Genomic DNA, 26230 nt, shown 5'->3' with positions numbered 1-26230 from the left:
AGAGTTCAGCAGTGGTAGCCTTGGTTTTTTTACATTTTCAGTACAGGTTACATTTAAAGCTGAACTCCAGGTATGATCTTTATTACATTGGTCCAGCTTGGCACATTGTAATTGTACATATTTCATACTTGATGGACTGCTGTGGTAGCTAACAATCACAGACAGACAATAAAAAAGTAAGGTCATAATAAACAACCAATATTTCTTCTTGAGAACATCTTAGCATCTGGCTGTACAATCAATTTTGACCATGAAAATAGCATCAGCGATCCCGTCTTCCTTTTTTCCATGTGAGGTTGAATAGTGATGACTGAGCTTGGTCATGTCTGCGTCAAGGGTGGAGGTCAGCACTGTTAGTTGGTGTGGTTTTAATGCGCTCAGGGCTGGGCGAGTAAAAAGGGCATTGTGCTTCCCCCCCAGATGGGGGCTTAACCACTTGACCTCCGGAAGATTTACCCCCCTTCATGACCAGGCCATTTTGTGACTTTTGGCACTGCATTACTTTAACTGACAATGGAGCGGTCATGCAACTCTGTACCCAAATGAAAACTGTATCATTTTTTTTCACAAAAAATGTAGTTTTTGTTTTTTTTTTCAAAATTTTCGGCCTTTTTTCCTTTTATTGCGCAAAAAAAAACCCCCAAACCCCGTCATGATCAAATACCACCAAAATAAATCTCTATTTTCATTTTCTGCTATTAAAAACACATCCAATAAAAAATTGAAAGCACTTCCTTACCGCTGGACATCATCTGACGTCCTGGGCTTTAAGTGGGGATATCATTTTTTTTAGCCGGCGATTCCCTGCACAGTAAGAGCAATCATAGCGGCTGTTCAGCCGCTTGATCGTTCTTACAGGCGCAGGGGGGTGGAACCGGATGGGAAATTAAAAAAAAGTACACAAAACATAACATGATACATTACTGTATCAAACCATTTCACCTCAGTTTTGTCCCTATGCTTTATCCAGTGCCCTGCCAGCACTTTTACTGTTGTATTCCTTCTATTTTTATTATTAATTTAATTCATTAATTTATTAATAATTTGTATTCACTTATACTGTTTTTTCTTAAGAATTAAAGGCCTATAATATAAAACAACAGATTTCCATGCAAAACAATGTAACACTTTGACATTCAAAAATACTGACATAATCAGACCGCCAGGGAGGTTAAAAAGCGGATCTTCTAAACTACACAAACAGGAATATTTTTAAAATAGTTTGTGTTTGTTGGCCTGGCTTTAAAGTCTAGCAATCACAAATCTTACATTAACCGCTTGCCGACCGCCACAAGTACATATACTGCAGCGGTCAGCCCCATGCAGGCAAAGTGACGTATGGGTACGTCACTCGCCTGTGAGCCAATAGGGGGCGACCACACGCCGCCGGAGGCGCGCGTCCGCCCCCACTCGTTCACGGACAGCTCCACGCGAGTGACCGGCGGACCCGATGTCCGCCGGTCACTCGCGATCATCCGTTACAGAGGGAGAAAGGCAGGCGGCTAATGTAAACAAAGCCGCCTGTCATTCTCCCCTGTGTAAGTGCAGAGATCATACGGTCGTGCTATGCAGGATCGTATATCTCTGTAGTTACACCACTAGCCACATCCCTTTACAGTTAGAAGCACGCCCCTAGGGACACACTTAACCCCTCCTTCTCCAATAAAGTTAACCCTTTCCATGCCAGTGTCATTTTTACAGTAGCAGTGCATATGTATAGCACTGATTACTGTAGTAATGTCACTGGTACCCCCAAAAGTGTCAAAAATGTCAGTCAAGGGTCCGATCTGTCCGCCACAATGTCGAAGTCTCGCAAAAAAAATCGCAGATCGCCGCCATTACTCGTTAAAAAAAAATTACAAAAATCTTTCCCTTAGTTAGTAAACGCAATAACTTTTGCGCAAACCAATCAAAATACGCTTATTGCAATTTTTTTAACCAAACATAGGTAGCAGAAAACAAATTGCCAAAAATGTTAAAAAATTTTGAATTTTACATTTTTTTGGGGGGGGGGAATTTCATATAAAAAAATATGAAAAATATTGTTATTTTTGCAAAATTGTTGCTCTTTTTTTGTTTATAGCGCATGATCAAAAAATCGCACAGGTGATCAAATACCACCAAAAGAAAGCTCTGTTTGTGGGAAAAAAAAGGACGTCAAACTTGTTCAGATACAGCGTCACACGACCGTGCAATTGTCCGTTAAAGTCACGCAGTGCCGAATCGCAAAATAGGGCCTGGTCAGGAAGGGGGTAAAATCTTCCGGGGCTTAAGTGGTTAAAAAAACCTCAACCAAAACCCAATGGTACCTAACAAGGTTTTTAGTTTTTTTATTGTACGTCCCAGCTGACAGAAATCCTACATACAACTCTTTGTGAGATTATGAGATATTGCCAACCTCAGAGTTAAAGGTGGGGAGGAGAGAATCTGAATTAAAGGCGCTGTGTCATTTGTGACATCATGCTAGAGGCAAGGCAGCGGTTTGGTAGGGTTTGGAGGTCTGAGCAAGGAGGCTTTGGTAAATATGCTTGTACTGTTATAATTATTAAACAACATTGATAGATATTATTGACTTTATGTTTGTCTGGTTTTTATATACTGGGTTTTTGGAACTAGCTTTGATGTAAATTGAGTTTGTGTAGTAGTTCCTTAAATTATTGTTTACATTATTTAAAATATTTAAATGTTCTTTAAATTAATATTTCATCTGGTTCCCTATTTACAATCTCTGAATCTTTTATTTTCAGATCCTGAAGATGCAGGAGAACCTGAAAAACTTCTGAAGCAAGGTTATCTAGAAAAACGAAACAAAGGTACAGCCATGTGTGCATTCCAGAATTGTTCAAGGGAAGTGATCGCTCTTGAATCTTGACATAACTTTGTTTAGTTGCATTCCGAACTTTTGATATATATATGTATACATACTATACACTGATTAGCCATAACATTATGACTACCTGCCTAATATTGGATAGGTCCCCCTTTTTCCCCAAAAACAGCCCTGGCCCATCGAGACATGAACACTAATGGCAGGTCCAAGGGTTTTCCAGAAGAACATTGCCCAGAGCATCACACTGCCTCTGCCAGCTTGCCTTTTTACTAAAGTGCATACTGGAGCCATCTCTTCCATAGGTAAGTCACACACATGCACCTGGCCATCCACACCATGTAAAAGAATGCATGATTGATCAGACCTCCTGTCATCTTCTTCTGTTGCACCGTCCAGGTTTGATGTTCAATTACCCATTGTAGGTGCTCTTGGCTGTGGATACGGGTCAGCATGGGCACCCTGCTACGTAAACCCATACGCAACAAACTGAGATGCGTTGGGTGTTCTTAGACCCTTCTGTCAGGACAAACATTAACTTTTTCAGCAATCTAAGCTACAATAGCTCTTCTATATGGATTAGTCCATGCTCCCTACATATATCAAAGAGCCTTGGCTGCCTATGACCCTGTTGCCAGTTCACTGGTTTTCCTTCCTTGGACTCCTTTTGGTAGGTCCTGACCACTGCAGACGGGAAACATCCCAAAAGAGCTGAAGTTGCTCTGACCCAGTCGCCTAGCCATTACAATTTTGCCATTGTCAGAATCACTGAAATCCTTACACTTGCCTTTTTTTTTTTTTTTTTTTAAACACATTAACTTCAGGGACAACATGTTTACTTACTGCCTAATATATCCCATCAACTTTCATGTGCCATGTTAACAAAATACTCAGTGTTATTACTTTATTTGTCAGTTGTCATGTTATGGCTGATCAATGTATATACAGTGCCTTGACAAAGTATTCATACCCCTTGACATTTTCCATATTTTGTCATGTTATAACAAAAAACAACAATGTATTTTATTGGGGTTTTAAATGATAGACCAACACAAAGTGGCACATAATTGTGAAATGGAAGGAAAATGATAAATGGCTTTTAAAATGTATTACAAATATCTGAAAAGTGTGGTGTGCATTTGTATTCAGCCCCTGTGAGTCAATACTTTGCAGAACCACCTTTAACTGCAATTACAGCTGCAAGTCTTTTTGGGGATGTCTCTACCAGCTTTGCACATCTAGAGAGTGACATTTTTGCCCATTCTTCTTTGCAAAATAGCTCAAGCTCTGTCAGATTGGATGGATAGCATCTGTGAACAGCAATTTTCAAGTCTTGCCACAGATTCTCAATTGGATTTAGGCCTGAACTTTGACTGGGCCATTCTAACACATGAATATGCTTTGATCTAAACCATTCCATTGTAGCTCTGGCTGTATGTTTAGGGTCGTTGTCCTGCTGGAAGGTGAACCTCTGCCCCAGTCTCAAGTCTTTTGCAGACTCTTAACAGGTTTTCTTCTAAGATTGCCCTGTATTTGGCTCCATCCCTCTTCCCAACAACTCTGAGCAGCTTCCCTGTCCCTGGTAAAGAAAAGCAGCCCCACAATATGATGTAGGGATCGAACGATTATCAGCAAAGCCAATATATCGAGGACCGATATGCACTCTGCCCGATATATCGGAATCAACCAAGGTGGCCGATATTACCAATATTTCGGAAAGTGCTTGTACCGGAGTGATGCCTGCAGCTAGAGGCATCACCCCGGTACCGATGTCCATAGCCGACGGTCGGCTGTCTTGTAATGACAACCGATGCGGCTGAGAAGCCACTCGGTTGTCATTACAAGGAGCGGGAGGGGACGTCCTCCCGCCGCCTTCTGCGTTTTGCCCGGGTCTCCCGTCCCACCGGGAGACTTGGGCAACCAGCCTGCATGGCCACCGAAGACCTGATCAAAGCCGCATCCATGCAAAAACCCGAAAGTGATGTCATGACATCACTTCTGGGTACTGATGCCAGATTCAAAACAATTACAGCATTCAAATCAGCCAAACTTGGTGTTTTGAATGCTTTTAAGTGCAGAGGAGGAGTTTGGGGTCTTTTAGACCCCCAGATCCCTCCACAAGAGTACCTGTCAAGTAAAAAAAAGAATGTAAAATTTTTTTTTTTTTAAATGTATGAAAATATCAGCCCATATCGGCCGATACCGATACGTGATGACCAAAATATCGGTATCGGCAATGAAAAAACTATATTCGTCGATCCCTAATATGATGCTGACACCACCATGTTTTACAGTGGGGATGGTGTGTTCAGGGGGATGTCCTGTTAGTTATCTGCCACACATAGCATTTTGCTTTTAGGCCAAAAGGTTCATCTGACCAGAGCACCTTCTTCCACATGTTTGCTGTGTCCCCCACATGGCTTCTCCCAAACTGCAAATGGGACTTATGGCTTTCTTTCAACAATGCCTTTCTTCTTGCCACTCTTCCATAAAGGGCAGATTTGTAGAGTGCACGACTAATAGTTGTCCTGTGGACAGATTCTCCCACCTGAGCTGTAGATCTCTGCAGCTCTTCCAGAGTTACCATGGACCTCTTGGCTGCTTCTCTGATCAATGCTCTCCTTGCCCGGCCTGTCAGTTTAGGTGGACGCCCATATCTTGGTAGGTTTGCAGTTGTACCATCCTCTTTCCATTTTCGGATGATGATGGATTGAACAGTGCTCTGTGAGATGTTCAAAGCTTGCGATATTTTTTTATATCCAAACCCTGCTTTAAATTTCTCCACAACTTTATCCCTGACCTGTCTGGTGTGTTCCTTGGCCTTCTTGATTCTGTTTGTTCACCAAGGTTCTCTAACAAACCTCTAAAGGCTTCACAGAACAGCTATATTTATACTGAGATTAAATTACACACAGGTGGTGTTAGGAACACTCCCTGTGTACACTGAAGTGCTGTCATGAATCTGCCAGTTAAGAGTTAACTTAGTGCAGACTAATTGCACTAATTGGCAAAAGGCTGGCCTATTTAAACACCACAGCAGCACTGAGCCATTGCTGTCTTGTCTGCAGCTTTACCTGTACTTCCTGATTCTAAACCTGCTGTTTCCTGTTGACTTCCTGATCGACCTCCTGGCTTGTCCACTACTTCGTCTGGCTGCTGCCCGCCCTGACCTTGGCTCGTTCCTGTGACCACTCTCCTGCCTTATCCTTGTCGGCTTATCTGCTTCCGATTCTGGACGTGTTCACCTCCTGGTGGGGCAACCCTGGGGACCGCGACCTGGTGTTAGCTTGCCGCGCAGTCTATCCCCACCATCAGGGGCTCTAGTGAAAACCAGCTAGCACTTAGACTCCGCACCTCAGACTAGCCCGTGTCTACCACCAGTGTGACCCGTCCGTGTTCCTGTTGTACCAGATCCCACGAGGCTACCTCTGCACGTCAGGCTCAGCCACCAGCACCATTACAGTACAAGACAGCCATGTCGGAGCCTGCAAGAGGGGCCTCTCCTCTGGACGAGATCTGCCAACACTTGGCAGCATTGTCGCAAACAGTCAAGTCGCTCCAGGACAGCTATGTGCACTTGGAGGAACGGTTGCACTCTGTGACTAACCCAGGGAACCCTCCTGTTTCTTTGGTACCCCCAACTTCCACGACACCAACAGGTTCGGTCTCAGGACCCATAGTGTTGATGCTACCACCTGAACCCAGGGTTCCTACACCAGAGCGATTTTCAGGCGATCGGGGCAAATTTAGGACGTTCCGTATCGCATGCGAACTTTATTTCTCACTGCAGCCCCGGACTTTCTCCTTGGAAGCCACCAAGGTTGGATTTGTCATCTCCCTACTCTTGGATGAACCCCAGTCCTGGGCACACCGACTTCTTGAAAAGCGCAGCCCACACATAGACTCCTTGTCTTCTTTTTTTGGTGCCATGGCTCAATTATACGATGATCCACAGCGCACTTCCACAGCGGAAGCTGCTCTTCATGCACTCCAGCAAGGCCGCAGAGCAGTAGAGGAGTAGGTCACGGATTTTAGACGGTGGAGTACTGATACCGAGTGGAACGACGCAGCACTACGTCACCAGTTCCGCTCAGGCCTATCTGAGGGTCTGAAGGACGAGCTAGCCCGAGTTGGCGTTCCAGACTCCCTAGAGGCATTGATTTCATTGGCTATCCAGATAGATCGCCGGCTTCGTGAGCGCCGTGCGGAAAGGTCTGCCCAGCAACCTTTCAACATTTTGTAAATGATATTTTCAGAGACTGGTTAGATATCTTTGTTATTGTCTACCTGGACGATATCTTGATTTTCTCTGCATCCCTGGATCAACATCGGGGACATGTCAAAAATGTCCTCGGCAGACTCCGCCAACATGGATTATATGCCAAGCCTGAGAAGTGCGAATTTGAACGCCAGAGTATTCAGTTCCTAGGTCTCATAATTTCCACTGAAGGAATTAAGATGGATCCCCAAAAGGTCTCCGCCATCTTGGACTGGCCACCCCCGTCAGACAAGAAGGGGGTCCAGCGCTTCGTAGGTTTTGCCAACTTTTACAGGAGATTTATTAAGGGATTCCCTGACATCATTTCCCCCATTACACAGCTCACGAAGCAGAATACCCGGTTCAATTGGCCTCCTGAAGCCCAGACTGCCTTTCTAACCTTGAAAAGGCTCTTTACAACTGCTCCCATCCTGAGTCACCCGAATCCTGTCCTTCCTTACCTTCTTGAAGTAGATGCATCAGAAGTGGCCGTGGGGGCAGTTATTTCGCAAAGGCAGGGTACTAAAGATCTCATACATCCTATAGCCTTCTTCTCTCGTAAACTTTCCCCAGCAGAAAGGAACTATGACGTTGGCGATCGGGAACTTCTGGCCATTAAGGCTGCCCTTGAGGAGTGGAGGTACTTGTTGGAAGGGGCAACGCATCCTATCCTCATCTTCACAGATCACAAGAATCTTGAGTATTTAAGAGCTGCTAAACGGCTGAGGCCACGTCAGGCACGTTGGGCATTGTTTTTCTCAAGATTTTCCTTCCATATTACCTACCGGCCGGAATCTAAAAATGTCAAGCCAGATGCGCTCTCCCGCATGTTTGATGATCCAAAGGAAGTGCCAGTACCCGACACCATCCTGTCCGCAGGTAATTTTTTGTTATTACAGACCAACCTGATGGCCCAAATAAAGCAAGCTTCTGCAAAGAATCTCTGTCTCCCTGAGGTGTCCCTGGTACCCAGAGATGGGTTATTATGGCTTGAAGACAAGATCTTTGTCCCTGAAGAGGTCCGAGTGACGGTTTTAGGGTTATGCCATGACCACCCTCTGGCGGGCCATTTTGGTACTCATAAGACCCTGGATCTATTAAAACGAACATTTTGGTGGCCAGATCTGGAACAGAGTTGCAGGGAGTACGTGAAGTCTTGTACCGCCTGAACCCGGAGCAAGTCTGTAAGAAACAAGGCGTGGGGCCTGCTCAGGCCACTACCAGTCCCTGACAGGCCTTGGAAGATGGTCGCCATGGACTTCATAGTGGAGCTTGCCCCCTCAGAGGGCTGTTCCGCCATTTTTGTGGTCGTTGATCGTCTATCTAAGATGGCCCATTTCTTGCCACTCAGGAATACGCCCACGGCCAAGGAGACCGCAGAAGTTTTTATTAAAGAGATCGTTAGGCTTCATGGGGTTCCTGCAAATATTGTTTCAGATAGAGGGGTCCAGTTTACCTCCCGCTTCTGGAAAGCCTTGTGCGACGCATTGAAGATTGAGCTGTCCTTGTCTTCCGCCTACCATCCTCAGACTAATGGACAAACCGAAAGGACAAACCAGACGTTGGAACAGTATATCCGTTGTTTCACCACATTTGTCCAGGATGACTGGGTGGCCCTACTACCATTGGCAGAGTTTGCATACAACAATGCTAAACATTCTGCTACAGGGCAAGCTCCGTTCTTCGCAAACTACGGTTTCCATCCGTCCTTCTTACCGGACGTTCCCGCTGAACCCACAGTTCCAGCAGTACAGGATATCATTAGTTTCCTCAACCGCAATTGTAAACTGCTGCAGGATGCTATAATAAGGGCACAAGCAGCCTCTAAAAAAATTTTTGACAGGAAGAGGAGAGGGGAACTAATCCTTCAACCAGGTGACCAAGTATGGCTATCTACATGCAACCTCCGCCTAGCCTGTCCCTCAAAGAAATTGGCACCCAAGTTTATTGGACCCTTCCCGGTCAAGAGGAAACTCAACGAGGTCTCTATGAATTACACTTACCTGATTCTCTTAGAATTCATCCGGTGTTTCATGTCTCCTTGTTAAAACCTACAGTCCCTAACTCCTTCCCGGGCAGAAGCTCGGAACCACCCGAACCTGTGATTGTCGATGGGGAGGAAGAATATGAGGTGGAGGCTATTTTGGATTGCAGGAGGAGGAGAGGTCAATTACAATTTCTCATAAAGTGGAAAGGTTACGGCCTGGAAGAAAATTCCTGGGAACCAGAACGGAATATCCATGCTAAAGAACTGATCTATGCTTTCTTTCGCAGTCACCCACAAAAGAAAAACCTATTGGGCACCCGGAGGTTGCCCTTAAGGGGGGGGCAATGTTAGGAACACTCCCTGTGTACACTGAAGTGCTGTTATGAATCTGCCAGTTAAGAGTTAACTTAGTGCAGACTAATTGCACTAATTGGCAAAAGGCTGGCCTATTTAAACACCACAGCAGCACTGAGCCATTGCTGTCTTGTCTGCAGCTTTACCTGTACTTCCTGATTCTGAACCTGCTGTTTCCTGTTGACTTCCTGATCGACCTCCCGGCTTGTCCACTACTTCGTCTGCTTGCTGCCAGCCCTAACCTTGGCTCGTTTCTGTGACCACTCTCCTGCCTTATCCTTGTCGGCTTATCTGCTTCCGATTCTGGACGTGTTCACCTCCTGGTGGGGCAACCCTGGGGACCGCGACCTGGTGTTAGCTTGCAGCGCAGTCTATCCCCACCATCAGGGGCTCTAGTGAAAACCAGCTAGCACTTAGACTCCGCACCTCAGACTAGCCCGTGTCTACCACCAGTGTGACCCGTCCGTGTTCCTGTTGTACCAAATCCCACGAGGCTACCTCTGCACGTCAGGCTCAGCCACCAGCACCATTACAGGTGGACTCTATTTTAGAGGGGGCTGAATACAAATGCACGCCACACTTTTCAGATATTTGTAAAATATGTTGAAAACCATTTATCATTTTCCTTCCACTTTGTAATTATGAGCCACTTTGTGTTGGTCCATCACAAACTCCCAATAAAATACATTTACATTTCTGGTGACTTCTGAAGGCAATTGGTTCCACTAGATTTTAGTTAGGGGTATCAGAGTAAAGGGAGCTGAATACAAATGCACACCACACTTTTCAGTTATTTATTTGTAAACTTTTTTAAAAAAACATTTATTATTTTCCTTCCACTTCACAATTATGTGCCACTTTGTGTTGGTCTATCACATAAAATCCCAAGAAAATTTAAATTTTTGGTCGTAACATGACCAAATGTGGAAAATTTCAAGGGGTATAAATACTTTATTTAAGGCACCGTATACGTGTATATATGTTTGTATATATACATATATATCGTGTCATATCTGTCTTATCTGCTAGAGGATTCATTAGGGATTGTGTACACGTGCAGTTACATAGTAGGTAAGGTTGAATTAAGACAATAGTCCATTCAGTTCAACTTGTGTAGGTGTACGTGTGTCAGTGTCGTTAATCATTTCCCATATCCCTGTATATTGTGTTCTTTAAGATATCCATCCAAGAGTCTTTTAACCACTTTCCGCAAACCGATGTACCTGTACGTCGGCTTAAAGAAGTGGTTGTACCGGGGTGATGCCTGCACCTAGAGGCATCACCCCGGTACCGTTTTTTAGAGCTGGCAGTCAGCTTTCATGTGATAACAGCCAATGCAGCACAGCACCCACTCACCCGTTGTAAGGAGCGAAAGGAGACGTTCCCCCCCTTTCCGCCACTCTGCCAGGGTCTCCGGTCCAACCACTAGACCCGAGCGACCAGCCGGCACATCCGCTGGCTGGTCAGAATCCCAAAGACAGCTGGATTCTCCGATGAAGTAACCCTTAAGCAACATCAAAACATCACGTTCGGATTCTCCGATGAACAAACCCGGAAGCGACATCATAACATCTTTTCCGGTTTACTCGGCTGCCAATGGCGCCGATTTAAAACAAATGACAGTATTCAAAAACAACGATTTTGGCATTTTGAATACTTTTAAGTGCAAATGAGGTATTTGGGTCTTGTAGACCCCATATCCCTCCATAAAGAGTGCCTGTCACTGCCTATTACTGTCACAAGGGATGTTTACATTCCTTGTGACAGCAATAAAAGGGATCAGATTTTTTTCTTTTTAAAGGAAAAGTGAAAAAAATTTAAATCAATAGGGAAAAAAATACATTTTAAAGCGACCCCCTGTCCCTGTGTACCAAAGAAAACGTACATGTAAACAGTGTCCAAATCACACATGTGAGGTATTTCCACGATCATCAGAGCGAGAGCAATAATTCTAGCAAAAGACCTTCTGTGCAACTGGTAACCTGTAAAGGCGTTTAAACCATCATCTATGGAGAGTTTTAGGCACCGTAGTTTGCCGCTATTCCATGGGCAGACGCAATTTTAAAGCGTGACATGTTAGGTATATATTTACTCTGTGTAAAATCATCTTTCACAATATATAAAAAAAATTGGGCTAACTTTACTGTTTAGTTTATTTAAATTCAGTGAAGTGTATTTTTTTCCCAAAAAATTGCATGTGAAAGACCGCTGCGCAAATACCGTCTGACATAAAATATTACAACTATGCCATTTTATTCTCCAGAGTCTTTGCAAACTCTAAACGGGTAACCGTTTAAATTTTTTTAAAGCGTCACCTATGGAGATTTTTAAGTACCATAGTTTGTCGCCATTCCACCAGTGTGCGCAATTTTAAACCATAACAAGTTAGGATATTTACTTGGCGTAACATCATCTTTTACAATATACAAAAAAATTGGGCTAACTTTACTGTTTAGTTTTTTATTTTTAATTCAGTGAAGTGTATTTTTTCCCAATAAATTGCGTTTGAAAGACCGCTGCGCAAATACCCTGTGACATAAAATATAGCAGCGACCGCCATTTATTTCTCCATATTGCTAAAAAATATATATGTAAAGTTTGGGGGTTCTAAGTAATTTTCTAGCAAAAAATACTGATTTTAACTTGTAAACAACGTGTCATAAATAGGCTTGGTCCTTAAGTGGTTAAATAAATCAATACTCCCCTCTGACACCACCAGTTGTGGTAGAGAGTTCCACATCCTTATCGCCCTGACAGTCAAAAAAAACCCCCTGCTCAGCTTAATGTTAACCGCTTCTCCAATCTCATTGTGTGGCCCCATGTCCTCTTTCTCTACCTGAGACTGAATCGTTTTTTCTCTGTCGCTCATTGACAGACGTAGTCCTCGTTGATTAATAACAACTCGGGTTATGCTGCCCTCTACAGGAGTAGGACTAGACAGGAAAGAAAACGTTCTGGCCACACCCTAGGGGCAGTCCCAGAGGGTATATCCTCTCACTTCCTGCTACAGCAAATCAGTTTTTTTCTGTCTAGTTAGGAGTAAGGACCTAGATACCTTGCTAGGATCTTCGGTCCTGGCAGGATTTTTTTCTTAGAAAGATTTTTTTTAGACAGCTTTTTTTCTCCAGTGTTCCTGTGAGATCTTCAAGCAAGCAAGCTGTAACTGGGCGACGGGCTGGATGTTGAGATCCAGTGGTCACCCCAGTTCAGCCTACGAGCGCGTGCAGGCCATAGCTCCGCGCTGGGTCGGCCGCGACATAGTCCCACTGGACGGGGACTGACCCTGCGAGTTAAACATCTCGATTGAACGCCAATGACCAAGAGTCACGGCGTCCGTACTGGTCGACAGCCCCCCCACCCCGGTGGAGAGGGGTTCTGTCAGGAGTGGCGCCCGCCTGGTTCCGGTATGGTGAGTAGTATGTTCCCCCTTTCCCCCTGATGGGTTTGTGGTGAACGCGGGCCCCTCTCTGGAATGGTAGGATGGGTCTCCCCTCTATCCTATAACAGGTCACAGATCCCCCAATTTGAGTGTGATTTTTGTGAACAAAAACCAGGAGGCTTGGTTTGGGAGCTGACTATCTAATGTCATTTTAAAACTGTAAAGGTGACTGAAGTCAGTGGCAGTACTAGTATGGGCATTACTAATGAAGCAAGAGGTATCTTACCTGTCAGAGGCGTTCACAGGGCGATGCCTATGCCTGAATCACTGTAGTCCAGATCGCCATTCCTCCAGCAAGGGCAGAGAGCTGCCTTCCGACGGCCCACGGACCGCAGGCGGCCCGCCAGGGTCCGGTACCGCCGGCCAGGCTTATAACCATCAGGGTGAAGGTTGTGGGGCCGAGATACTCCCGCAGGCGAACATTGAATCCTGTACAGGCCGCCGCCATTGTCTGGCAGATCGCACGAGGCCGCCATATTGGCGTAGCCTCGTGTCTCCAGCATGGGGGCGGCCATGTTTGAGGTGACCAAACACCTCGTGGAGCCAGGGGAGGCGCCGGAAGGCGTGTTAAGGGGCGGAGCCGCCTCCTTTAGCCAGGAAAAAGGGCCAAAGACTTCCTGTCTGTAACAGGACAGCACTGAGCAAGCTGATAGAAAACTTCTGTGCATCAGGGATGAGCCTTGGGGTCTCTCTCTCTCTCTGGGGTCCAAAAAGGCAGGTAACACTGAGGGGCGCTGTTACGCTGGGGGATTACAGAAAAAAAAAAAAAAAAAAGTTTTTTACTTTGTCTTTTTTTTTTTTTTTTTTTTGGTCGCTGGCAAATGTCTTGTATAATCATTGACTCTGCCGCATAGGTATCCCCACCTGATCCCCTCAAGGTGGCCGCAGGACCCTCCAGTACCTCACTTGTTTTTAATGCATTTTTGGCAGTTTTGGAGTCTTTGGTATCGCGAGTGGAGGTGGCCTGTCAGGGACGGGGGTCAAGAAGTGACCCCCGCCTACCCTCATTTTTTATCTGATACTTCAGATACGGATTCGGAGCTGGTCAATACAGCTGCAAGTCCCTCTTATGGGGCTGTTGTCTCAGGTAATGTCTCCTCAGCAGTGAAGAGAACGTTTCTGCCTCCGCCATAGCACAAGAGTGGTGGATGCACTAGTTGTGTCCGTCCGGGAAACCTTTAGTCTTGAGGTTACACCGGCAGAGGTAGCTGAGACTGAGATTCCTTTTTGGTACTTGGTAACCTACCAAAAGGGCGAAGGATTTTCCTTTACCCAAATGGGGTCGTTTTGAAATGAACCCCTGTTATTTCCAAACGCATGGCTATGCGCTATCCGTTTGAGGAATCCCTCTTTAAAGGAAGGTCATACGGTCAGGATACAGGATCGAGTCTCGATCACTTTCACCGGTGCGATTCTTCCCTTCTAACATTGAACGGTTTCAGGGGTTCTATTCGAACCTGTTCACTATGCCCAGGAAAGAGGGCAAGGTGCGTCCAATTTCTGGACTTGGGGAAAGATGGAGTCCATCCGAACAGTGGTGGCCTCCCTGCATCAGGGGGATTTCCTGGCGTCCATAGACATTTAGGATGCCTATCCTTATATCCCCATCATCGCAGGACATCAGCGTTTTCTTCGCTTTCCCAAAGATCATCCCTGGTTCCCACCAGGAGACTGAACTATCTGGGCCTAATGTTGGATACATCCTGGGCAAGAAAGTTTCTCCTTGCGGAGAAACTCCAGAAGGTTCAGTCAACGATTCGGATGTTGCTGTCCGTCAATTGGCTGGGACTGATGGTGGCCTTCTTAGAGACAGTACCGTATACCCAGTCTCATACCCGAATTCTCCTGAAGAAGATTTTTTTCTAATGGAATCAGAATTCCGATTTCCTGGACAATCGGATCCGGTTGAGCGAGCGAACCAGGAAGTCTCCGATGCTCAACCAGGGGAAGTAATTCCTTCCGATAGCATCCAGGTTACCAATAGGGTATCGGAACTAAGAGCGATCAGATTTTGTCTGATTTACTGGACCGAGCAGCTCTAGAGCAGCCCGATTCGGATCCAATCGCACTATGCCATGGTCGTGACTTATGTCAAGAAAGGGGCACTTAGAGTGTCCTGGTGGCCATCGAAACGGCTAGCATCTTTCATTGGACGGAACGGGTTGTTCCGGATCTCCCCGCAGTGTTCACTCCGGGGGTGGGAAATCGGCAGGCAGATTATTTCAGCCATCAGATTCTGGATCAAGGGGTATGGCCTCTTCATCCAGAGGTTTTTTCACTAGCTGTCCCTTCATTGGGGCACCCCGGATGTGGATCTGTTGGCATCTTGGCTCAACAGGAAGGTGCGGAGGTTTGTAGCTCGCACCCGCGATCCTCTAGCGGACGCAGCAGAAACGCTGATCGCCCCGTGGGGGCAGTATCAGCTACGGCATGCCTTCCATCCTCTCAAGTTACTGCGGGAACTTCTTTGCAGGATAGAGGTGGAGGGAATTCCAGTTATTCTGGAAATTCCGGACTGACTTCGTCGAGCCTGGTACGCCGACTTGGTGAGGCTAGTCGCGGACGCTCCTTGGAGACTTCCTCTCAGGGAGGATTTGCGGTCTCAGGGACCGATCTTCCATCTTGTTTTACTATCGCTGGCTTAATGGCCTGGCCATTGAGACCCAGATACTGAAGGACAAGGGAGTGTCAGCTTCAGTTATTCCTACCTCTAGTTAAAGCAAGGAAAGCGACTTCCAGCACATGGAAGTCTTATATTGCGTGGTGTGAATCTCTTGGATTTCCCCCACATACCTATTCGGTGACCCGAATCTTGGTCTGTCTGCAACAAGGGGTTGAGCAGAAACTGTCCTTGAGCACATCAAGGGTCAGGTTTCAGCGTTAGCAATCTTCTTTCAGAAACTTTTGGCTAATCATTCCTTGGTGCGGAATTTCATCCAGGGGGTGCGACATCTGGCTCCACCAGTGCGTGCACTCTTACCGCCTGGGATCTTAATTTAGTGTGGTCGGTTCTTCAGAAACTTCTCTTTGAAGATATTAGGGAGATTCCCTTGCTTACATTATCCCAGAAGGTGGCCTTCTTGGTGGCCATTACTTCTGCACGCAGGGTGTTAGAACTGGCCGCATTATCTTGTCGTTCCCCATATCTGGTGGTTCATAGGGATAAGGTGGTTCTTCTTCCGAATCCATCCTTCCTTTCCTAAAGTGGTTTTCAGAGTTTTCATCTGAATAAAGATATTGTGTTACCTTCCCCGTGTCCTAAGACTAGCCATCCTTGGGATTACACTCCTTGGATGGGGTTCAGACAATCAGGGTACACTTGACTACTACGAACTTGGTTCGTAAGACGAACTCACTTTTTGTGATCACGGATAGCCCTATAAGGGGGTTGCCTGTGTCTGCCGCGACCATATCTAGATGGACCAGTCAGACGATGGTACAGGCTTATTCTATTAAAGGTCGGAATCCTCCGTTCCCTGTTAAGGCGCACTCTACTCGGGCGCCTAGTGTTTCCTGGGTCTACCGCCAACAGGCATCAGCGATCCAGGTTTTCAAGGCGATGACTTGATCGTCGGTTCATACCTTTACATCTTTTTATAAAGTTGATGTGATGGCATCATCAGATGCCTCTTTTGGCCGCAAGGTTCTGCAGGCCGCAATCTGAGGAGGCTGTTGGTCTATCTCAAGGGTTTGTTGGGTTTTTCACTTAGGTCTCATCTTTTGCTCGATGAGTCCTTGATGCTTCTGGTTGGCTCCGGTTGGGCCTTCTGGATTTTGATTTCTGTTAGCCCACCCCTCATTTGTGGTACTGCTTTGGGACGTCCCGAGTTGTTATTAATCAACGAGGACTACGTCTGTCAATGAGCGACAGAGAAAAATGGATTTTTGTAAAATCTTACAGTAAAATCCTTTTCTCTTAAGCTCATTGACAGACGTAGTACCCGCCCCTCTGTTTTGGAGTTGGGTTGGGTTAAATTCTCTAAACACTGCTTTGTGACATAACTGATTTGCTGTAGCAGGAAGTGAGAGGATATACCCTCTGGGACTGCCCCTAGGGTGTGGCCAGAACGTTTTCTTTCCTGTCTAGTCCTACTCCTGTAGAGGGCAGCATAACCCGAGTTGTTATTAATCAACGAGGACTACGTCTGTCAATGAGCTTAAGAGAAAAGGATTTTACGGTAAGATTTTACAAAAATCCATTTTTTCCTACGCTGAGGTATTTGTATATCGCTATCATATCCCCTCTCAAGCATCTCTTCTCCAGCGAGAATAAATTTAGTGCTTGTAGTCATTCTTCATAATTGAGGTCCTCCAGTCTCCTTTTTAATTTTGTTTCCCTTCTCTGGACTCTCTCCAGATCCAGCACATCCCTTCTGAGGACTGGTGGCCAGAACTGGACAGAATAATCCAGATGTGGCCTAACAAGAGTTTTAAGAAGTGGCAGATTATAGTTTTATCTTTGGAGTATATCCATTTTTTATGCATGCTAAAACTCTGCCAGCTTTGGTAGCTGCAGCTTGACATTGCATGCTAATGCTCAGTCTGTCTTCTACTAGGACCCCCAGATCCATCTCCATCCTCGATTCCCCCAGAGGTTCCCCCCTAGTGAGTTATTTGGGTTTATGTTTTTAGCCCCCAAGTGCATCTCCTTGCATTTCTCCACATTAAACCTCATTTGCCGTGTAGTTGCCCACCCCATTATTTTATTCAGGTATTTCTGTAACATTTCTATATCCTGATGCAAATTTATTGCCCTATTTTTGTGTTGTCCGCAATAACTGCGATTGAGCTGTTTATCCCATCCTCTATATTGTTTATGAATAAAACAGAATTGATCCCAAGACAGAGCCTTGGGGTACTCCACTTACCACTCCAAACCAGTCTGAGTACACGTTATTAATCACCACCCTTTAGACGCCCCCCTGTAACCAGTTTTCTGTCTAAGAACAAACACTATGGTGCATGCCTTCAGACTTCAGCTTGTAGATTAAGCTTTTAAGTTTTAAAACTTCTAGATTGTTTTATGGGGAACTGTATTGAATGCTTTTGCAAAATTCCTCTTTCTAGATGGCAGCTCACTTCCTTGTAGGTTGTGTGTTTTGTGTTTTTGTGTTTGAAACATCAGTTTTTCAATCAATTTTTGATCGAATGCATTTTGATTTGGATAGTGTGTGTATTATGTCCGTACTGCTTTTTTGCACATTCCTTTAACACAAACAAGAAACATTAAATATGAAAGTGTCCACGGTGCAGTAGCAGTAAAAATGTACAGGTGAAAAATAATGCATTCAGAAATACACCAAACTGTGATTGGTCCCTCATGCAGAGTTACATTTTTTTTTAGTATCTCCTAGATGGCAACCAGGGAACTTCAGGTTCTTATGGCCTTGGGTTGCTTGTTTCAAGCTGTTATCTTACTTCGCTACAACAATATTTAAACCTGGTTCACACTAACAGTTCTTTTGTGTTCAACCCGCGGGCTGAACGAAAAAACTAAAGTGCTCCAGAGGGGCCGCTGTACTAACTATCCGATGTTAGCACAGTGATCTCCCCGCTGGGCTATTGTGTTCTGAAGGGGACTGCCCCCTCCGGCGCCAAAACACACTTGTCATCGCTCTCAGCCATTGGCTTCTGTCAGACCGGCTGCCATACACACAAGCCACATTTCGGCCAATTCAATAGAAACCACTCAACATTTGGCCTGTGTGTATGGCCTTTAAGTGTCACTGAGCCACATACATTGCAGAATGATCACTGGTTATTGTCCATACAGTAGAAAGAGTCCACTAAAGGGTAAATTCACATCTGGAAAGGGGTTCAAGAGGGGTTATTACAATGCTCTGTATATTGGTCACAGTAGTGCTAATATACACACTCTAGGGACAGGTCGTTGAGTAATTGCGTATACAATGAAGAGTGGTAATTTAGGAGTTGATACTCACGGGATAGAGGTCACTGAGGGGTAATGTAAATCCTCTGTAAACTGGCCATTGAAGGGTTACTGTGCTGTTCTGGGGAATGGTCACTAAGGGGTTAATATACATTCTTTAAATACTGCTCACTGAAAGGTTAACCACTTAAGGGCCAAGCCTATTTCTGACACATGTTGTTTACGAGTTAAAATCAGTATTTCCCTCTCGTTCATTGACAGACGCAGCTCCATATTCTTCTTAACCATTGGGTTATGGTGCCCCCTACAGGAGTAGGATACTTGGCAGGAAAAAACTTTACCCACTCACTCTGCTATAGGATTCAGTTTGTTTCTGCCTAGTTTAGGAGGAGGACATAGTTGCCGGCTGGGATTTCGGTCTTAGCTTGTTTTTTTATTTTAAAAAACACCTTTGTTAAAATTTAAATTTTTTAGCTAGTTATGTTCCTGACAGAACTGCAATCAACAGCCAGACTGGGTTTTCGGACTGGATATCCTAGATCCTTAAGGTCTTCCAGTCCGGCCAGTGTGTGCAGGTTATAGCCCCGCGCTAGGCTTTGCCACGACACAGCCCCAATGGACGGGGGCTGGCCCGCGAGTGAAACATATCGCCTGGACGCACACAACCTAGTTTGACCTGAGTCGCAGCGTGCCCCTTGGCCATCAGCACCCCCACCCTTAGTGGAGAGGTAGTCTGTCTGGAGTGGCGCCCACCTGATTGTCGTTGGTATGGTAAGTAGTGACCCCCCCATAGCTGTTGCGATCTCGGGGAGGTTGTGGGCCCCTCCTTGGGATGGTCGGACCCCCGGGTTTCCTTCCTTTTCCCCCAGCCCCTCTAACAGTCACAGTGGTCTTTTGTCCCCAACCTACCCCCACGTGCCCCCTCCCGGGGCTAGGTAGGAGCTGGCTTTGCCACTTGCTCCAGTAAGGAGGGGTGGATGCGGTTGTTGCTGACCGGGCTGCCCGAATCGCACACTGGGGTCTTTGAGCAAGTTCCCGGCCCCCTGGGAGTTAGTGACTGGGGCAGGGGTGACCTTTGGGCTCCCTGCGGTGATTATAGGCTTGGGGGGGGAGCGGGTGTTTCTTGCTGACCGAGTGCCTGACCAAGCCGACTCTACTGGGTCTGCGTCCTCGCACTTCGGGTGCTCTGTGGTGAGGATGATTCCTTTTTTACTGCACATGTGCATGCTGGTGGATACACTGATTGTGGTGCAGAAGATTTTACCATGGGGGGGGCGCCGGTCCCCTCGGGGACCGCAAATCCCCAAAAAGCGGCAAAGGTGCTCCCTTTTCCCTCCTACTGTGACAAAATTTTTGCAAGTCAGTGAAGTTGTTCTAAACGCAATAATAGTAACCATGCATGGTGTGATTAAAAAGCTGGTCTGCGGACCAGGCTTCTAAAAAGGCTCTATCAGATCTCCCCTTTACGGGGGACCACCTATTTGGGTCTCTGTTGGAGAAACTGATCAAAGGACTCACAGGTGAGAAGAGTACTCTTCTTCCTCTATCCGCTAAGGGCAAGTCACCGCATAATAGACGGGCCCTTATTTTTCATCACACAGGCAGCCTCTTCTTGCCTTCGGCATGCAGGAGAAAGGGCCTAAGCCATTTAGGTCATCTGGGGGTTCACCAAGAACAGGCCTCTCCAGATCTGCGGACAAAACTCTGTCTGCATAAAGGGACGCCCTCATCCATATCTGGGGTGGGGGGATGTCTTCATTTTATGTCTGTAACCAGGGACCTCCTTGATTCAGGACAAAAGGGCACACGAGCTGTTCTGATCGGGTTACAAAATAGAATTAGGTCTCGACCATCGGACAGATTCTTTTCGTCCAATCTGCGCTTATCTTCAGATCGGTTAAAGGATCTACAAGAGACGGTACAAGATCTGCTGTCGCAAAGGGCGATTGTGCCGGTTCCCTCTCAGGAACGCTTTCAAGGTTTTTATTTAAACCTATTTACTGTTCCCAGGAAAGAAGGGAAAGTGCGTCCAATTCTGAACCTCAAGGCTCTGAATCGCTTTGTGTGGGTACAGAGGTAGTGGCGTTCCTACACCAAGGGGACTTTTTAGTTTCTTTCGATATCGAGGGCGCAAATCTGCACATCCCTATTTACGCTGGACACCAGCCTTTTCTTTGCTTCGCTGTAGGAGAGGAAATTTGTGGTGTTACCCTTAGGTCTCGCCTCTGCCCCCAGGGTCTTCACCAACATGTTGGCTCCAGTATTGGCATTACTGTGACAGCGGGGGAATGCGGTACTAAGGTACCTGGACAATCTCCTCTTCAGAGCAGACTCCCACTCCGTTCTAGTGGGAGATCTGTCAATCATTGTACGGACTCTGCAAGAGTTTGGTTGGACCATCAATTTTAGAAAATCTGCTCTGGTCCCAGACTCCAAAATGTTTTTTCTGGGACTAAATCTGAACTCAGCCTCTGTTACCTTCCTCTTTGACATGACAACACAGCTATAAATTCTTAAGAATGTGGTGTAGCCCTGCCTACTTCATTTCTAATAGGTTACGAAGAACACAGACCTCCCCTAACCCCCCTCATTACCATAACCCCTCTTTGTGCACTGAGCACAGGAAATCATCAGCTCATAACATTTCTGGCAAAATGCACAGGTATTTTACTTTCTTGTTTAAAGGAAATATTGAGGGACACAGGATTCTGGAACATACAGGTCATACTGCTGCCGACAGGAGAATTTGAACACTGGCTAACAAAAAAAAAAAAAAACAATGACCAGCCTGGTATAACCTTTACCACTCCCAGCATACCTCAATTTTTGCTAGTGTCCCGGAAGGATGAAAACCATTTCTCTACTGTAAAAAGCTTGACCATATTTGCGAGCCGTTTTGTGCATTGCGGTGCTTTCTAGACCTTTGTGTACTGTGTTAGTAAGCCACACAGCACTTTCCATGTCCAGAGCTGTGGTTACTGTATAGCCTCTTTTGTGATTCTGTCTCTGAAGTACTCCTTTATGAGTAGGCCATGTAGGGTGAGCATTAGGAGCTACTTCTTTTATTAGAACTGTTGGACGCCATTACTATTCCCTTTTTTCTGTTGCTTTCTAGGGAAAGACTTAACAATCAAAAGAAATTAGTGCTATGCCACTAGGTGGGTTGTCACTCACGCTGTACTTTGTTACTGCCATTCAGAATGAGGTAGCACCTTCCTGCCACTGTTACTAATTGCAAGAGATATACAGTTTTACCTTGGTTAGTCCTTGCTGCTGCCTACAGTGACCTGGTCCCCTCCAGTTGTTTGAAAGTCTCCTGCTCATAACAGCTGTTTTTTCCATACCTAAGAATTTTAACTGGTATTCTGAGTAAAGTTGTTCCTACCAAGCAGTGCAGCATGTCCGATCCCAAACAGAAGGGGAGCAGTCCTGTTGTATTCTATCTCCCTGTCTTATGATATACCTACAGTTCCAAGGTTGTCTACAATGCGCCCTCTCTCTGGCTTAATACTGACATCCTTAAATGTTGTTCCCTGCTTAAGTCCATATGTTCCTTAGAGTCTTATCCCAGGAACATTTTACCTCAATTATGAACGATCTTTTCAAATTGCATCTTTAATTCTTTAGCAACCAAGGATGCTATTTGCATACCTCAATGCCTTTCCCTCCAGAATTGTTATCTGATCTGCCTGCAGCATTAGTTACCTCTGAGCCTTCTGCTGTAGAAGCTCTATTAATCAAAATTGAGAGTATTACTCCCATCTCTGAACTGGCCCAAGTAGAAATGGTATTCCGATTTGATCAGACTACTGGCAGACGCTCCATGGGTCCTTTCAGATCATCAGAATCATCTATCCAAAAGATCAGTTTAACGCCTGCCTTATGATTGCTGTCTTTTTTTTTTTTATACAATATTTTTATTAATTTTCAAAACACAGAACAAAAACATTAACAGTACCAAAGAACAAGAAAACCCTCAATCACCAAGGATCGAGCGGATGCAACTATTGGTGTTGGCGCTCCCAGGCTTCCAACACCCCGCCCCATTACAGAGTAATGATATGATCAGCGTTAATGGATACAGTAAAAAATTTAAAAAAATGGGGAATCATATTAGTACAAATGCGGAGGTTACAGAGAGCAATGTATACAAAAGAACGAGCAGGACTGGTCAGAGGAGAGTAACACATTCAAACAAAAGGCTAAGGAGAAGGATCAGTCGCCCACTCCTGAGGGAGTCAGAGTAAGGTGACTAGATATCCAGCTACCCCAGAGCTTTTCAAATAAATGAGGACGACCCCTCAGTTCAAATGTTAGTTTATACAGAGGGAGGCAGCTGTTAATCAACTGGAGCCAAGTGGTCACAGTGGGCCCCGCCGGCCCCTTCCAACTGAGTAGGATAGTCTTTCTGGCATAAAAATAAAGAATGCGTAGCAGTCGCTTCGTGTGTCTAGAGACCGTCAGATCCCCAAACACACCCAGCAAACAGTTCTTTGGGTGTAAGATATTAGGGACACCAAGGGCAGAGGCCAGGAAGGAGTCAATCTCGGACCAAAAAATAGACACCCGCAGACAGGACCAAAAACAGTGAAGAAAGTTGGCAGGTTCCCCACAGCCCCGGAAGCAGTCAGGAGTGGGGCGTAGTCCCAGCCTATACATTCTAAAGGGAGTAAGGTGGCTGTGATGGAACGTTTTTACTTGGATTAGGCGGTCATTGGATGCGAGAACGGATTTGTGATAAGTTTCGGAAAACTCAGTCCAGTCATCCTCAAGTTCCCCAGAGGGCTAACTAGCGAGCCTGTGCTCTCACAAATCCAGGGCTGGAATCAGAAGGAATAGTATTGAGAGATTAATTTAGTAGTGGCAGGGTCTCTAAGCAACTTCTCTAGGGCAGCCATATGTAGAGGGGTTACAAGGGAGCCAAACTGGGCCCGCATAGCATGTCTGAGTTGGAGGTAGTAAAACCAGGATGAAGAAGGGAGGTCGAAGGTCTCCCGAAGCCGCTGAAAGGAACGAAACCCCCGGGCATCGTATAGATGATTGAGGTATTTGACCCCCCTAGCAATCCAGAAGGAGGAGGAAGTAAGCTTCAGCAGTTCAGGGAGCATGGGTTGTGCCAAATTGGGTTATTGGGTGAGGAGGTCCAAGCTTCTGTGGAGAAGCGTTGGACCACAGTTTGGAAAAGAGATAGAGTAGTTTGCAACATCGAAGTGCCCGGACATGGTGGGACTCGTTTACGATACACAATGTTATGTAGGGACTCAAGTGATGCGACAATAGCTGCCTCAGTGGTAGTGCAGGCGTTATGAGAGGAAGGGTGCAGCCAATTATGTAACACCACCAATAAAGAGGCCAAGTAGTAGAGATAAAAGTCAGGGAAGGCGAGTCTGGCCAAGTGGGTAGGCAACTTCAGGGTGGCCAGGGCTATTTTGGGAGACCGTTTATGCCATAGAAATGAGGTGCAGAGGGAATCAAGGCGTTTAAAAAGGGACTTTGGGATTTTGCAGGGAGCATTGGCTAAAACATACAAAATTTTCGGAAGGAAGATCATTTTAATCAGATTAACCCTACCTATCAAGTTCAGGGGAAGGTCCATCCATTGGGCAGTACGCTGTTGAAGTTGCTGAATGAGGGGGCACAAGTTGTTATTAACATGAATGCAAGGGCAACTGTACTATCACACCCAAATAGCGAAATGAGTGGACGACCTGGATTTGGGAGCCCGAGTAGATGGTCTGTTCAGCTTCGGGGTCTAAGGGAAAGAGACTAGATTTTGACCAATTGATCCGAAAGCCAGAGAATCTACCGAAGTCCTCCATCTCTCTCAATAGGGCATATAGGGAGTCCAAGGGATCTGCCAGATAGACGAGGGTGTCGTCAGCGTAAAGTGATATCCTCTCCTCAATCGTACCAATAATGAGGCCATGAATATCCGGAACTGACAGGATACGTATGGCCAAGGGTTCAATTGCCAAAGCAAAGAGGAGAGGGGATAGGGGGCAGCCCTGGCGTGTGCCCCTGGAGATCGAGAACTGCGGAGAGACCGAGGCATTCACTTTAATCCCAGCTACTGGGGCGGTGTATAGAAGCCAGATCCAGGCAATCAGTCAGGGCCCAAAGCCATAAAGATGTAGTACACGGAACAAGTAAGGATATTCCACACTGTCAAAGGCCTTACAAGTGTCCAGAGAAACAATTACTCGAGTTGTAGAATGGGCCTGGGGATATTGCAAATTTTGAAAGAGCCTACGGATATTCATACGGGTCAAACGGCCTAGGAATGAAACCACCTTGGTCATCCTGAATCAGGGAAGGAATCACCTTATTCAGGCGCTTGGCAAGGACTTTAGCAAGTATCTTCACATCCATATTAATCAGGGAGATGGGCCTATACAAGTCACACTCGAGGGGATCCTTGCGAGGTTTCAGTATAAGGACAATCAGGAACTCACGCATAGAGTGAGGGAGAATACCCGCCTCCAGGGCCGCCTCAAAGGTGCGCAAGAGGTGGGTGCTCAGGAACTGCTTAAAGGTGTGATACCATTCAGGGGAAAACCCATCTGGGCCAGGGGTTTTGTGCGGAGGGAGTTGCCCTATGGCTAGCTCTATTTCCTCCTGTGTCAGAGGTGCTTCCAAGTCTTCACTACACTGGGCAGACAATGTAGGAAGAGAAATATCAGCCAGATAACCAGACAGGGAGTCATCATCATAAAGAGCAGTAGAGGCATACAATCTAGTAAAGAAGGAGACAAAGGCATCCAGAATGGCATGGGGAGCGTCCACCACCTCCGTCGGAGAAAGACGAATTTGTTGGACAGCGGTGGGGGAGCGCTCTGGACGTGCCAGATAGGCCAGCAAACGTCCAGCCTTATTACCATGTTCAAACAGTTTCTGTGAAGTATACAACATGCGTTTCTGCGTAAGATCCAATAAACTAAGTTCATAAGCCCTACGGGCATGAAGCCAGTGAGTATGTGTTTGAGAAGTGGGGCAGTCAGAGTAATCTGCTTCCGCCCGCAGCATGGCAGTCTCAAGCTCCTCAGTACAAATTTTATTATTTTTCCTAAGAATGCCAGTGATGGACATAAAGACATCTCGGGCAGATGGTTTAAACGCCTCCCATACCATGAGAGAGTCGGAGGCGGACAGGTTGGTAGCCCAATACTCCGCTTAGCACAATGATTGCTGTCTTTAATGGCTTGCCTGTTGAATCCCAGATCTTGAGTGATAGAGGCTTCTCTGAATTAGTGATACCTTTTACACTAAAATATAAGTCCAATTCCCAGAATGTCTACCACCACACATGGAAGACCTACTTTGCTTAGTGCAAGGAAATAAACTTCCATCCCGAAAAATATTCTGTGAGGCACATCATGACCTTTTTACAATTAGGTCTGGACTATTAAGTGACAAATCTTGGCACTTTTGATCTTGTTCCAGAGACTGCTATCCTTTCATTCTTTGATTAAGACTTT

The 26230-nt window shown here is 45.9% G+C and overlaps 1 protein-coding gene across 1 annotated transcript in view; it reads left to right on the top strand.

The window, feature by feature from the left end:
- The window catches only part of SKAP1 (src kinase associated phosphoprotein 1), a 706029-nt gene that overhangs the window by 500021 nt on the left and 179778 nt on the right, over positions 1 to 26230 (top strand). Inside the window, exon 5 of the mRNA XM_082271509.1 lies at positions 2748 to 2813. Within this exon, the coding sequence (XP_082127635.1) occupies positions 2748 to 2813 (66 nt within the window). The remainder of the gene's footprint in view (positions 1 to 2747; positions 2814 to 26230) is intronic.

This window comes from Pelophylax lessonae (assembly GCF_965119305.1).
Source record: "Pelophylax lessonae genome assembly, chromosome: 11".
NCBI classification, from domain to species: domain Eukaryota; kingdom Metazoa; phylum Chordata; class Amphibia; order Anura; family Ranidae; genus Pelophylax; species Pelophylax lessonae.
This window is presented reverse-complemented; position numbering and strand designations above follow the sequence as displayed.